The following is a 15,850-nucleotide window of genomic DNA, read 5'->3' as shown; positions in this document are numbered from 1 at the left end:
ACTTAAAAAAATTTTTTTTCAGATGGAAAATCTACGTCTATAGATCAGGCACACATGATGATTTTACACACCAGTGAAAGTTCCAATCAATACTTCTGAAACTTGTTGGCTGGCATAGATTTTCTTTATAGCTGGAAAACTGTATCCAGTCAAATTGTGAAATGTTTAAACAAGGGGACAGAAGTTGGGCTGGTATAAAAGCAAATAATATTTTAAAAGTGTGTCACTAGCCAAAGTCCCTACTCTTTGGTCTTATCTCAGTTTAGGAAAGTGAATTTGGTTATTTTAAGTCCTATTTGATTGTACTCAGCATTCTCATTCTATCCATTTCCTTGAAATCAAGAAAGTACATTTTATTTTTATGTGTGAAGGCTTATTTTAATCAACAAACAAGCATCATGCCACCAATATTTTTTATAAACATCTATTTAAAACACAAAATTCTATATCTGCAAGTTGTACTTTTATGCTTTACTTTAGTTTTTTAAAGCTTGGTTAAGACAAAGCAAGATGGTAGTTCATTCCTTTGAGCTAAAGCTTTTTATGATGACACCAAGGGACTGCTCGCCCTCTCCTCCACTCATATCCACACCAATCATTTCTGCGCCTCAAAGCAATTTATTACATGAGTAGCATCTCTTCAACATGTTATTTACCTGAACCTCAAAACTAACTACTCACGGTAAAAATAACCCCTCAACTTTAAAGAAGAAAAATCTTGGGGGTGCCATAATGTTAGGGGAAGACCTCACCTCACCCTGGATTTTATTCAACCTTATCCTGAGATGCCTCTTTTCAAAGCAGAAAGCATTTCTCCTTTGGCAACATTCTAAGCAAATGACTTTATTTCAATTATATAAACCATAAATAAACAGAAATAAAAGAGATTAATGAGCACCAGTACAATTGAGTGACAGTCGTTAACTACAATTTTGCTTTATTGAAAAACCTCTCTCTGACTTTTGTTCCATGAAGACTATAAACTAATTATCTCAGTTTCATTCTGCCATTAATAACCTTATTTTCTTGGATATAGTACTGATGGATGAGTTTTAAATCGTACTTTCACAAGGAAGGCAGAGTACAGTCAAGAAAGGGGTTCCTATGCATAGTTTGTGGGAATACATGTGAAATGATCACATTTCCTAAATGGTCTTGCAAATCAGACTTCAGCCAAATGTAGTACTCCATTATAAGGGACAGGGGAAAAAATTGAATGTTGAAGATCAAATTCATATAATAATTAGAAGGGACATTTATTTCAAAATGTGGAGGACTTGACAGTAAGAAAATGACAGAAATTCAGCTCCACAGTGAATTATAAATGTCAAATTACTGGTATGCATGTAAAAAAGTATGTAGCTATTAGAAACCAGACTCTGCATTCATGTGCAGTGCTTCTGCCTTTATCAGCTTCTTATATTCCTCTAAGGTGTTCTGTCATTCACTGTCAAATTTCCACTGTAAGATTATAAGACATATGTCAGATCAGTGTCCAAAGCTTTCCAGGTTCTGGACACACCGAGGCAGTCCCATATTTTACACAATATTAAGTACATTAAATGGGAAAAGCTGTTCAGTTATTAGAATACAGTTACAGAGTGTACTCTCGCACGTGATATCATCTACTCTGAAGAATGCAAAGTGCAGAGGAGGGGGGAGCAGCGTGATTCTATATTGTGTGTGGACTCATGATGCTGTCAGAGTGTCAGCAGGATGAACAATGAAAAAGATGTTAACTAAATTTTGATGTGCAAGAGCATGTGTTTAATTTGCAAGATGCTTTGTTTAATTAAAAGGTAAATACCATTTACAATTCCTCTTGCAGACAAATTTAGAGCAGCAACAACACCTACAGAGTGTTCAAATTGCCGGCAGAATTTCTTGGATGCATTTGATCAATTAAAAGGGTACACATTTGGGGAAAAATAATTATTTTTTCCATTTGTTTTCAAATAAAAATGGCTTTATTTTCTATAAACAGATTATTCCTAGAGTTTAATGCCTAGCTAAGTATGGATTTAAAGATAGAAAAACCATATTACTATATACCTAGTGCAGAGACAATAAACTTCAAGGCGAAAAGTTTCTCTTGTCACTTAACCTCCACCTCAGATGAGATTTTTTTTTCCTTTCTCCCTATCTTCCTTTTCTCCTTCCTTCATTCCTTCCTTCTTTATTTCCTTCCTCCCTCCTTCCATCTGTCTTTCTTTCTTTCTACAGAGGATAGGCTCCAAAAGCCATGTGGTTCACAAAGAACTTTTCACTCCTCCAGAAAGATAACATTAGTCACATCACGTGGGAGCTCCAACATCATTGTTCCACACGTTCGCTAGGATCTTAAAGCAGACCCAAAAGATCTCAGGTCTCGTGTTTTCCTTTATTGACGATTTGCTACTTTTTTCAGTGATCATGGAGGGGGGAGATGCTATTGCTTCTTCAGCTGGCCTGCAGGCAGAAAAAGTTAAAGGAGATTCAGACTTTTCCCCCTATAATTTCTAATCTCAGAAATACAGGTAGTAGAGATAACAATTCAACCATTTTTCTGCAATTCAACACTTCAGGTAGTCATAGTTTGGTTTCAGTTGCACTTGGAGGCAAGAAATAGATCAGTGACTCTCTTGAGGATCTAACTTCATCATTTCCTTGGTTGATGCCAACACATGACATCCAGGCGACACGAAAGAGAAATCCTGTAAGAGTTCCTCGAAAGTTCACATTACAGTGAATTGGATTTGGGTGGCCCTCACAATGGAACAGACATCCAATAGTTTATTTCAGCCTGTCCTGCCTATCACGTGACTAACATATAGAAGATGGAAATGTGAAATAGCCAAACTATTATATTCTATTATTAACTCACATATTATAGTATAACTAATACACCTTATGTATTATTGCTTTTTGGGAACTCAGAACAAAATACAAATTAAATTGTCAGGAAAGAGCACAAAAGACACTTCAGTGGGTAGCTGTACCTCTTCCCCTTGCTTATCAGACAAAATTCTCCTCCTCAGTCCTCCTACCCTGCCCCTCCAATGAAGTGACTTCTCCACTCTGTATATTAGCTAAGAGGGAACTTCATTTCATTACTAAGTCAAATAACAGTAAAACCCTACAAAAACTTGTCCCTCACTAGCAGTAAGTGTGGATATAAGACAACTGACCGTTGGTCCTCACTGTCAAACTGACAAGCTGAAACTCTTGTGGGGGAAGCAGCAGGGCAGGCATTTTAGGAAGTTGCTGTGTCCTAATTATTTGGTAGTTTTTCATTTCAATGTCCAGTGTATGTTCTGTTTGTGACGACCAATTCTGTGTTCTGAAAAATATTGTTTTTGATGAATCTCACAGTAATGAAACTCTGAATTTTACAGATTGAACTTTTTATACCTTTCCCTCCCTAATTATACCATGCGGGCAGGGGACGGAAGGAGGGGGCTACAGTATATCAGTATATCATATTCTAAAGGGGAAAGCTGAGTTAATCACAAAAACCAATTATAATAGACCCTGAGGCTTCTGCCTTAAACTCTCAAGCTAGTGCTTTCCTGGCCCTTTGGTTCATCTGCTAGGACAATCTAATATACATTGGAAAATGTCTCATTCTTAAAAACATCTTGTTGAATAATTTCCTCTTTGATCTCTTTATTTTTTCTTTATCCCGGCTCCTGTCCAAGTCTATGTTTTCTCACAGGCATTTAATTCCAAATCACAGAAAGACTCCTGATAAAAGATTATCCTTGATGTAAGAATGGATCACCTGAGAGGGCCCTACTTACCTGGTTAAGATTTGCTATATCCATTTACTAATTTCTGTCAATGATTTCATTATTTGGTATTAAGGATTCCCACAAATTTCTTTAACAGGAAATGCAGAAGAAGATTAGCATGCTTTTGTCTGCCTTGCACAGTATAACACATTAAAGGTATTTTTTAAGAAAAATGTCTTTATAAAATGTCATTATAACCACGATTAAGACTGGCATTTGATCTCCTCCACCACTAGGTTTAGACAAATTAATATCTTTTTCTGGATTGTTTTATTTTTCCCTTTGTTGAATTTCTAATGCCTAGGACAGCTGTCAAGTTTATGGCAATAACTAGTTGTTGAATGAGTGATTGAATTTCTGACAATCAAATAAAGAAGGAACATGATGCTATGGGAATGCACTGGCCTTAGAGCTTGAATACAGAAATCTGGGTTCCAGTCCCCAATCTCCCCTTAACTAAATGGGTGACCTTCAGAATTCTGAATTACCCCTTAGGACTTCAATTTATTCATCAGTAAAATAAAGGATTAGACTAGATAATTTCAAAAAGCCCTTCAAGTCTAAACATCAGTGAAAGTGCTTATAGTACAAATTTACACAGACAAGCAAGCTTTATTATATAACATAATAGTTCTAAACTGATATTGATACTAAGGGCTTTAATGAGAGGTGAGAGGGAGAAAATTCCCAACTTGACGGTAACAATCATATTCAACTAAATTAAACCTTTGGAAAAATCACAGATCCCCAACATGACAGGAGGCCATGTGGCCAAATAATTTGCACACAAATGCCTGGGAAAACGGAGACATATGGGCTGCAGTTCAGTCAGTGACTCAAGGCAGTTCATCTGGCTTTTTCTGATGCTTTGAGGCCTACGGAAAATGGAGGAACCCTAAGACCATTTTATGAAGCACATTCTGCACCTGAGCTAAGCTTACAACCCCGAGTAAATCAGTTCTACACAATATGCTTCAGTGCACTGTAAGTACGTGTTAAAACGTGGAGGCTAGTCAAAAACCTCCTGCTAATTAATATTGTCAATTTTTTGCCATTCAAGTGGTCACTCCAAAGATTTGTTTCAACATTTTTACTGAAACCATTCACAGAACAAAGAAGAAATATATGAATGGGGATGAAAAGCACCAAACCCTTGTGAGTGTTAAACTCCTTTGTGAACAAAAGCTAGCAGAAATGTGATGTGGAATGACTTTCCTGGGGTAAGGTAGGATGGGTCTTGGGGGGTGGAGAAAACTAAAATTGTACTGAGACAGGCCTTTCAGAGATCTTTTCAACTGCTTTAACTGCTTTTCAAGTAAAGCTGATGTAGTTATTTTAGTCTTTTGCCATTTTTATGTCATTTAATTCACCACTGAGAATAGCACTATTTCCATATTTGCATCCTTTCAGTAGAAAAAGGTACTCACAATTAAGACGAAAGAAAGCTTCCCTGCTGAGCAAGATGGGCTCTGAATGGTTAATGAGTGACTGTTCAGCATTTCGAGAAAAACCAAGCATCTCTGTTCGGACAGTGTGGTTAAGTGGAATGGATAGAGGAGCTGGAATCAGAAAATCTGGTTTTAAGGCCTGGCTACGCACTTAACTATGGTGGCTAAGTCGATTCATTCTCTCAGTTTTCTCATCTGTGAAATGGGGGTAAGGCATTGATCACAAGCATTTTTCAGAACAAATACTTCCATTTTATCAAATGTTTTCTTTCCAGAAAAGATATCTTTTCTTTTTTCTTGGAACAGCCAAAACTCAGACCTAAAATGTTTACTACCAGCCTGAATTCAATACAATAAGTATGATTTCTCAAGGTGTCTCCTCTACTGACTGCTTTCAGCTCCTTGCTCTTCTGATCACCACCTGTTGTCACCTTGGTCAAATAAACAAACCTCGGCAAGCCTTTCCTGTTCTGTCAAATGAGAAACTATAATAGCACCTTATCCAAGGGCCTGCAGTGAGAATTAAATGAGATAATGACAGGAAAGCCTGCAGCACAGCACATGACAGTGAGTAAACACTCACGACATGCTAGCTTTTATTATTATAGTTATTATTGTTAGTTTCCGGAGAAGTTCTAACTCTCTATGGTCTGCTCAGATCTCCTGGATTGGTAGACATAAAAGAGACAGATCAGATCCCACTCCATATCAGCCTCATTCCATTCTGCCATCCATCTGAAAATACCAAATAAGAAAACAGACACCATTTTAAAAGATACACTCCCAGATCTTGCCTACTATAAACTAGTCTCAGGACAGTCAAAATCCTTTAGTTTCTTTCCCCAGAAGAGTGTAGGAAGAAAGGAGAGACAAATAGTACTGATCCTTTACTGAACCTACACTTATTATTTGCCTAAACTCATAAAAAATATTTCTTTAACTATGCTCCTTCTCCAAAGACAGCAAACATCCGGAGGCAACAGACATTACTGAAAGTCACGATAATAAGATATTATGCCCATCTCTACCTCAACGTTGCCTGAATAGGAGAAAACGTGATTTCTAATAACCTTTACCTAAGCGTAGAAAAATCTGCCACTCAAAGCGTATAGCCTATCTCAAGGTTAAACTAATTTCAAAACGCTATACAGAACTAAGTCACGAATTGTCTAGATAAAGAAAACAATCCCTTCCCCAGTTCTACTGTCAGGAACGGGAGCAGGATACAGGAAACCCCTTAGAAATGGCTGAATTTCTCTCTTCCCTCTCTGTAGGAGGGTGAAAACTTTTCTGCCCATGCTAAGACTTGAGACCCCGAGACTCCCGTTCAGGTATGTGAGGGAGGATTAAACTAAGCGGGATTTTTCTTCCTCTTTCTTCCCCCTTCCAATCCACAGAATTATTGCTGTTGCCTAGAACCTGAAATATTAGTAAACATTTCCTCCAACAGTTAATGTAATGCTTCCAGAAACATGCACATCAGTAGCCCTCTTCCGGACTGGTAAGTGTGGGTTTGGTTGAGTGGTGTGTGTGTGTGTGTGTGTGTGTGTGCGTGCGCGCGCGTATGTTTAATCTTGATGCTTGCAAAACGTGCTTTCAAAAGCAGCCATGATTTTTTTTTTTTTGCGGGGTGGCCCCTGTCTCCCCAGACCTCAGCCCTGAGGACCAGAGAAGGGTCAGAGAAGGGCAAGGGAGAGGCTGGACTCACACTTACCTTTGAGCGGTAGACGAGGTGAGAGAGGATTGTGGCGCTTTGTTTGTTTTGGTTTGTTTTGTTTTCTGTTTCTTTCAACACGCCCCCAGCGCCGGGGGCGCGGGAAGGTCGAGTCGGGCCAAGGGAGGGCCGCCTCCCCGCGGGGCGGAGGGACCTGGGAGCAGGTCGCCGCGCCTGCCGGGCCTGGCCAGCAGGGGGCTCCTTCGCTCTGCCTAAAGCCGCGCTGCTCCCCGCTCGGCGGACTCAGCCCGCGCGGCCCGGGACCCCGGGAGGGCGGGGGATCTGGAGACGGGAGGAAGGCGAGGGCTGGAGAGAGACCAGCAGGGGTGAGCCACGCTGGATGTCCCCGAAAGCTCGCCGAGCCTTCCTGGAGCTGCTTTATACTTGAGCCATCCTGGAGGAGTCCGGCGTTTTCAGGAACAGGGTCCGAGCCTCCGCTTGCCTCCAGCGCCGAGGCCCCCAGCGCCGTCTCTCTCTGGCCTCCGGCCCGGGTCGCCTTTGGCCCCGGGCAGCCTTCCTCGCGAGGGCGTTAGGGGGCTAGCCGCGGGCACTGGCCGGGATGCGAGGGGACCCGAGAGATAGCGCGGCCAGTCCCCGCGTCCTCGCCCCGCGCCGACCGCACCTTGCGCTTCTGGGGCTGCAAAGCGAGGCCGACTTAGCCAAGAGAGGCAACGGTTTGTGGGTCGTTGTTCTGTGTCACCACACCTTTGCTTTCGCTTCCTGTCCTCGATCTGAGATCCAGAGTGGAAGTTGAGATTTTGCTGCCTTACTCTCCCTGCGGAGGCCCGGGTCCGAGCCAGCGCTGGCGGGCTGCACCTGCTGAAACTAGAGTCTCTGTGGCCAAAGCGGTGCCCTTGCCCCGTCCCGGGGCGTCGAGGAAAGTGAGCCGAGCTCGGGGGCCCGGGCGGCTGGCCTCCGTCCGCGATGGCGCACTGGGCCTGGCGACCGGCGTGCTTCACTTCGCCAAACGAGCGGGGACCCCGAGACCTGCCCGCGAGGATGGCCCCTGGCGGTCGGCAGGACCCTCCCTCAAAACAGCGCGAGCCCTGGGACTCGCCTTCAGCCGGCCTCGGCCTAGATTGGGAGATGATTTATCTTTCTAAGGGGTCGCTCAGACCTAAGTTGTTTTGATCTGCAGTAGTAGTGATGGCCTTGAATTTGTATAAAGTTACTGCCCGCGACATCCTCTCCCCGAATCCCCCACACCCACACACCGCACTCCACCACCGCTCCCACCACTCCCACTCAATTTGCATTTGAAAACCTCTGGAAACAAACGCTTTAAGGATGAACCTACAAACACACACACACACACACACGCACGCACACACACACACACACACACACACACACACACACACACGGGCCCGCCAAGTGGAAACTGAGTTGAGTCATAGGATGCATATGAATAAGATTGCCTGGGTCTTTTGCTTCTAAAGATAAGAATGTCTAATAACCCAGGATTCCAACAGTAACAGAACATTACAAGGTTTCTAGAACCCTGTTCGGATCCTTTAGAAACAATTAGAACAATAGTCGTGACAGTAAGAGGAAGAGAATTGTGTCTTTCAGGGCACTTGCAGCAATCTGCTGCGTCTTGTACGGGGAGAATTAAAAAACGTTACTCTTGATTCACACCCACAGGTCAAATGACACCATCTCTCTTTTCTGGATGCTAATTAAAAGCAACTCTCTCAATAGGTATTTGAATCAGAAGAGTTGAAATCTTCTCTCTTAATAACAATGTGCTTCTGTATATATAAAATCATGTGTAAACATATCATATATATGATATATAATTTTCAAAGACAGGTGAATTTTCTTTTCTTTAAAAATGTCCACTCAAAAACAACTAGAAATGTCAGTTGCAGGCAACTAGCCGCTATTCTGGCTATAAAGTTAGGCAATGAATAGTCCAACAGCATAATCGAAAGCCTGTCTTTGCTTGGAGCCAGAGTTAATAACTGCAGCGGCGAAGGTCTTAATTTATAGATATAGTATCCTTTTGAAATTTAACAAGCTTTAAAAATATAATAAAACAAGGATAGGCATTTAGGTTTTGGTTGGTTGGTTGGTTTGGTTTTGGGATTTGTTTAAGACATAATACAGTCACCCCCAGTTCCTATCCCATGTTTCTATCCTGGAGGATCTGGAAAAAGCCATCAGTGGTTAGGGTAAAAAATCTTCCAAGAAAGCCGCTATCCTTTATTTAAGTCTTTTGTGAGCATTTCAGAATAACTCTAAGATAGTAGAATGCATTTCATGTTTCTAACTACTTCAACACAATGTGTAAATAATACGTCTAACGTTTGACTAGGTAAAATTCTTATTGATTGCTAATTTGGCATTAGAACTGATGATGTTTTGCATAATAATATCCCACTGCTCAATGAGATATGTATTTAAATAATAGAAAAATACCATTGCAGGCTTCTTTACAACTCAGTGTGAGCAGCTATATCATGACTTCCAAAATATTTTTTAAAATCTTTCCATAAACCTTCTGAAATTATTCCCATAAACCTGCTCCACTTTCTAATACTCTGGAAGAGTTGATGTAATTTAATTTCTATTCTGCCAACAGTAAGTTTATTTCATCTTGGCAAGGTGCCTTGTTTGGAAAAGTTGTAGGAAAGGAGGATAGGATGGCAGGAGAATGAAGGTTGAAATAATGTTTCATTTTATAATCAAGGAAAACAGTATAATTGTCCCCATCACATCCTCAGTAGGAAGACTCTGAAAGAGTTTAATTTGAATGCACTTCATTGAGTCTACAGAGAGCATACTGACATCGAGTAGTAAATTGCCCAGGATTATTTCTTTATCATTGAGAAATCATAATTCCATTCTGTTGCATTCATTTTTGAGTTTTGCTGGATCGTGTAGGAAAAAAATAAGAGAAGATAAACTATATTAAGTGTATCAAAGTACTTCCTGTGTGAGAATAAGGTGGATGGTCTGCTCCACCCAGCAAAATTCTCAGAAGGAAAACTGAAATCACTTACCTTTAAATCTCACTTTTTTCTGAATTTACTATCTCTAAATAAATAAACTATAATGTAAACAAACTTAAAGTTAAGAAGTCGACTCTACTTAAATATTGGGAAAGAAGGAATAACATGACCACCATGAATTTCCTGAGGACTTGGCCAAACTGTGCTTGCACTTACAGCCTAACCTGCAGGGGGCAATAGCTTGACACGAATAACAACAAAGGCTGCTGAGCTATTAGACTTGCGTTTCTGACTATGACCCTGGAATGTTGTGTAGGTTGGAAAGAGTCCTTAATTAATGTATATTGAAACAAAAGATCAGGTAAATTGTTTGATTTGTCTTCAAGCTATATTTTTAAACTAATCTAATTCATAACTGTTAGGGGTTTTTTTTTTCCTTAAAGCGATTATCAAAATTCCAGGAGACATAGTCAGCTATCTCAAGAATTATCCTAAATACTACTTGTCTCCAATGAATATATGTAATATATATTCTCAAAATAGGCAGCAAAATACAAATGAACACAATTTTCAATGTTCAAATGCATGACAAAATCAGAGGAATGTGGAATATTAGATATAGATAATAAAAGAATGCCACATACCTAAATAATAAACTCTATATTTCTTTTTTAAACCCTAAAATTACAAGTGGAAGGGGACAATCCACTGTTTGCAATGTATTTTCTTTTCACATATAAAAGATTAATTTTAAAATTAAAGTTAAAATGGTAATGGTTCCAATAGTTAGCATTTTATTTGCAATTTTTTAAAAAGATTAGTAAGTGATTTCTTTTATTGCCATAGTTTTTTTTTATTACAGATGAAATAGAACTTATTGGCTCTTGATAATCTACACTCTCCCTCCCCTCCTCCCCCCTATCTCTACTCCCTCCTCAATCCCAATACCTCCCCCATCAGCTGATCAGGAAAGACTGGAAACAGACCAAAGGGGGTTTTGGCTGGAGGGAATAACTGTAGAATTAAAAAAGAAAACTCTCCCCATCTCCTCAGTGGAATCACAGTGAACATTCATTATGTCAGTTTTCAATGATGCAAAATGTCTTGCCCAAGAGGCATCCTGATTTCAAGAAGTCAAAAGGGTACCAGGCATTAAACAACCTCAACTCAATCCTGGTGGGATTAACTGGGCTGAGTTTCTATATACTGACCATGCTGTGGCTCTACTTTGATCACAGTAAGAAAGAAAAGCATATTAGTTTTGTTTGTTTGTTTGTTTTTAATTGCTGCACAGGACTCTTCTGTTTCTTTTATATGGCAGAGTTTAATCTTGATAAAAACCTTTTAGAACATCCTTTTTCCTCCACTATGGTAAAGATATGGTATCTATTTTTGCTTTTCTTTCAGGAAAGAAGATGGGGAGTGCTTATACCAGGAAAGAAAATTTTATTCTCCAACACCCCCCTCCCATTCTACTAAACCGTTTTAGTCGACATATGTTTGTTATCAGAGAGAGGTGCTGTGAACACACAGCCATTTTCTTAGCAGCTTTTTGACTGTATGTTACCATAGTCCCACAAGGCATTGGTCCTTTCCCATTGGGAAGTCATGAATAAGAGACTATGAAGCTTGCACGTCAGATCTTCCTCAATTAATCCACCATTAGCATGTTTGGGATCCACTACTGGATGGTTAACAGCAGCTTTTGTAACTGTACGCCGACCATACCCAATTATGCTCTGCTAAAAATGAACTCTTTGCAGACCAACCCTCTCGGGCTGTCAGTGTTTTCCGTTTTCCTATTTTAACGTTTGTGTATAGTGGCAGGCGACAGATGGTGTAGATCAGATCGATTTGATTGCATTAGATGATTTTTTTCCCTTCCTCACTCCTTTCTGGAAGCTCGCATCAGCTGAAGGCTATCGCCTGGGACTCCTCGGAAGCGTGAGCAAGCCGCCACCACGCGAAGGCACTGGGGCACAGCCAGCGAGAGGCACGGAGGTCCCTTCCCAGGGCTTGTTAACACTGTAACCCGGCACTCCGAGGGAAGCAGCTCCCACTGCCCAGAACCTACCTCAACCGCTCATCAGATGACTCCCTGGCTTCTACATACACTTGGAGTTCCGCTTGAAACCTGGATTTAGAGGGTAAGCACTTCAATCGAGATAGATTTGTGACAGTTACTTTGCTATACCGCAAGACAAATCTCAGCAAACGTAAAGGATGTAGGATGTGTGGAAGAGGGAGACTATGTTTACATTGATAAATGTGTTTCTTTTTGTCTGAGAACGAGAGTATTATTCAGTAAAGATGTGTATAGTGTTTTTCCATTGATTGTTAAGAGTCGACTATCACCCTCCTCCCGATTTTTTCCCTCTCCTTGGTGTTTCCCCCTTTCTACTTGAGAGGGAAGGAGAGAGGGAGAGGGAGGGAGGCAAAGGAGAGAGAGAAGGGGGGGGGGGGCGAAGAGAAGCATTTCTGCTTTAGCTTAATTGGCTTATTTCCTCAAACCGATTGCTTTGTCGCCTTCCTTTATGTATATTTGGTTGCAAATTACCAAGCGTTTGATTGGGATGGGTGTTGGAGTGTGGGGGACAGGGTGGGAAAGTAGTGGGGACTGGCAATCAGTCGCAGTGGCCTTGAGAGATCAAAAGGTGCTGAAAGCCCCCTGCCCGCAAAACACACCTCTAGTTATTGGGGCGCGAGAGAAATGTAGATTCTAATAAACATGGCTTGCAGGAGTCGATGAACAAAGGTACTTAATGCGGACCTAAGCCTCCGCTGGTATTGCTCCGCTAGCAGTATCTAAATATTCAAAAGCCAAGTGTAAGTTGATCAACAAACGCCTTGATGGTATTGGGCTTTTTCCCTTTTCTGTTTTTGTGTGGAGGGTGGAGAAGGGGGGAGGGTGGATGGGTGGGGGAAATCCGACAGCTTAAGGAGGTTTGAATTGAATATGCACCCAGCGGCAGTGGTCTCGTAGGAAATGGTGTTCTCGTAAGTCAGGCTGCCCCGCTGAAGCACGAGAGAGCTTTGGTTAGAGCTCAGAGCGTCAGTTCTGCTGCGAGTGCTGTCGGCAGTCGGCCCAGGCTGAGCTGTCCACTCGTCCAGGTGCTGAAGCTGGTGGAACATTTGGGTAGGTAGGAAAAGGGCTGGCAGTGACTACTTGGATAAAAAGATAGCGTATCAACTGCGTTGTTCTAGTTTCTTAAAGCGTGTAAATCTGTGAGTCAGTGTGTGTGTGTATTTTATTTCAATTCTGAGGAAGCAAAACTAAAGGAGATTACTCAGAAAGCAATGAAGAGCTGTGTGGGTATTTATGCTGTGATTCTGATATGCCATGTATTGTTGTGTATGTATGTGTGTGTGTGTGTTTGTGTGTGTGTGTATATATGCCTTGATAATTCTTTTTAATTCAAAAAGAAGGGTCAATTTAGTAAGTCAAAATCTGTCTGTATAATATGTTTCTTGTTTTCCTTTTAATGTTAGTTGAGATTTAAATGAAAGAGTTCAGGAGCAAATGTACACTTTGCTCATAGACTATTGCATTACTTTCCCTAAGGGCTTTTGTTTCTAGGAGTTCAAGCTGAAGAGAACCTGTCAGCTTTCTGTGTGTGTGTGTGTGTGTGTGTGTGTGTGTGGTTGTAGCACCACCAGAGAAAAGCTCCACTTTATAGCTGTGTTAGGTAATGGCAGAAAATAGTGTTTATTAATTTGTTTAATTAGCATCTGTCTTTTTGTGAAAAGTGTACTTAAGAGTCATCTGAAAATACTGTAAAATAGGCTAGTAATTGGGTAATGTTGCTTTTCTTTGAGTTATTTTAGGCATCAGGCAGTATACATTAAACAACTGCTCATAAAACCTAGAATTCATGTTGATTTTTTCTATTTGTAAGTAACATGTCAGGAAAATTATGAGTTGGTGTGTCTGGAGAAGTGATATACTAAAAAAATAATATTAATAGCAAGCACAACCTAAGTGCCTTAAATTGCAACCAGGTCAGTTAGAAATGAGTTGTGGTAGTGGGAGAGATTCTGTTATATAATTACTCCTTGATGAAGAGCTATTTGCACTTACATAATTTGAGGAATCATAATGTCTATTGCTATGTTTCCATATCTACTCCCTATTCCACTCATATGGATGTACTTCCATGTATTTGAGAGTAAAGGAAAAACAAATTGAGAACTTTCTAATGGAGCTACAACATGGCTTGAGTAGTGACGTTGCACTTGTCCATTTTATTTAGTGAACAATAAACCCTTATTATCAGAATATTCACTGCAGGGTCTTAAGACAAAGCTTTTCTAGTAAGAGCCATATTGATCATCAAAGAATCGCAGAGATTCTCTCTCTGAAAGCCAAAATTACAGTCACTTTGCAAATGAGTTTTTGTTGTTTTTTATAAAATAATTTTTATGAAGACAGTTTCAAGGGTTTTTCTGTAGAGATGTTCACAACAACTGCACAGCATTGCATTCGTACTGTATATTAAAAAGGTGGGCTGTGGAATTACACATTGTGGTGCTACAAAACAATGCCTAAATCATGGAAACTCTACCAGCTTGTCAACTCAGTGAGTTCTGATACTATGGAAAATGAGTTTAATTATTTTGTGCTTTGAAGCTTTTTTTCTTAAAAATCACTGTTGTATAGCTCGAAGGCCTTCAAAGGAGAGATGCCTATTTTTGTAGATCTATAAGTATTTGATTTCAAGTAGTAAATTGAATGAGTGTTTATTTTTTGTAATCTTGGGTTTGAGAAAATGTATTTCCAAAACACACTGCTGAAAATTTCACCCATGCATGACCCTATCTTTATTTGAGCCTCACTTCTTCTTAGAGCTGTCTAGGCAAATACATTTGTAATATTTGTGTGCTTAACTATGCATGTCTTTTACAGGGCTCTCTCTTGCCACGACACTCAATCAAAGCACCTAGAGTGGACTGGCGGAGACCAGAGGGGGTATGAAGCAGAGCAAGTACAGAGGAAGGCACTGGGAGAGCACCAGGTAAACTAAAGGTTACTTGTCACGCCCACCCTGTGCCCAAAGAGCCTTGCCACGTCCTCCTTCCTCACTGGGAAGAAAGCACTCTTCCTCTGTGTTAAAAGTGCTTGGTTTTGTGATTTGTCTTTCAGAATTGGAAATAGAGCAGCCAGTTGGATTTGGGCAGGAAGCAGCCGAGCACAGCTTTGGATCCTTCTTTAGGGAAATCGAGTTATGGATTTATGGTCCCGGTCAAGCTCAGCCCAGCCCCAGCCAGGGGCGGGCTCAGCAGCAAGAGTTCTGGTGGCGGCGGCGGCAGTAGCAGCGGCAGCAGTAGCAGCAGTAGCAGCAGCTTGGTCCTCTGACTCTCTTCGGTGACGGGTATTCTTGGGTGGATAATACGGATTACGTTGTTATTGCTTAAGAATACGCGTAGTCGAGGAGAGTACCAGCGGCAGGCGGGCAGCGGCCGCCCCTCCCAGCCCATCAGCTGGCCTCTAAACGCCTGTGGTTGCCAAGGTAGCACTTTTTTGATCTTTTCCTTTCCTGGGTGTTTTCGCTATGGGTCGCGTGTTAGGTGATTATACGACACATCCCACCAGAAGGGCTCTGTGCGCCGCGCCTCTGGTGACCGGGGCTGTAGAATGGGTGCGCGCAGCGGGGCGGGGGTCGAGGCGCTGGGGAGAGGCGGGGAAAGGATGAGGGTCTGTTCAGCCGAACCTGTGGGGAGTTTCGGCATCGCTGGCCTGCTAGTCTCCCCTCCCCGGTGGGTGCGGCTGGTGGGGGAGAGACGCGGACGGAGCGAGTCTCTAAAGTTGGGAATGATTTAAAGACCTTGAGCAGTTTGGCAGCGTCGCGAGCGAGGAGCTGGAGCTCAGCAGAGGGTCGCTGGGGGCTGCCTCCGCAGAAAGGGCGTGTCCGTGGGCGAAGGTGCCCCCGCAAGCTGCGGAAGCTCGTGACTTCGCAAATCCCAGGC

The 15,850-nt window shown here is 41.6% G+C and overlaps 1 protein-coding gene across 1 annotated transcript in view; it reads right to left on the bottom strand.

The window, feature by feature from the left end:
- LOC123277643 (uncharacterized) overlaps positions 1–13,018 on the bottom strand; it is a 283,211-nt gene extending 270,193 nt beyond the window's left edge. Inside the window, exons 1-3 of the mRNA XM_070486368.1 lie at positions 12,849–13,018; positions 11,961–12,020; positions 6,933–8,006 (exon numbers count right to left, since the gene is read on the bottom strand). Coding sequence (XP_070342469.1) covers positions 7,346–8,006; positions 11,961–12,020; positions 12,849–13,018 — 891 coding nt within the window. The 3' untranslated portion in view covers positions 6,933–7,345. The remainder of the gene's footprint in view (positions 1–6,932; positions 8,007–11,960; positions 12,021–12,848) is intronic.
- Between the last annotated feature and the right edge of the window lie 2,832 nt (positions 13,019–15,850).

Source organism: Equus asinus, chromosome 16 (assembly GCF_041296235.1).
Source record: "Equus asinus isolate D_3611 breed Donkey chromosome 16, EquAss-T2T_v2, whole genome shotgun sequence".
NCBI lineage: Eukaryota > Metazoa > Chordata > Mammalia > Perissodactyla > Equidae > Equus > Equus asinus.
Note: the sequence above shows the minus strand (reverse complement) of the source record. Positions and strands in the feature narration are given on the sequence as shown.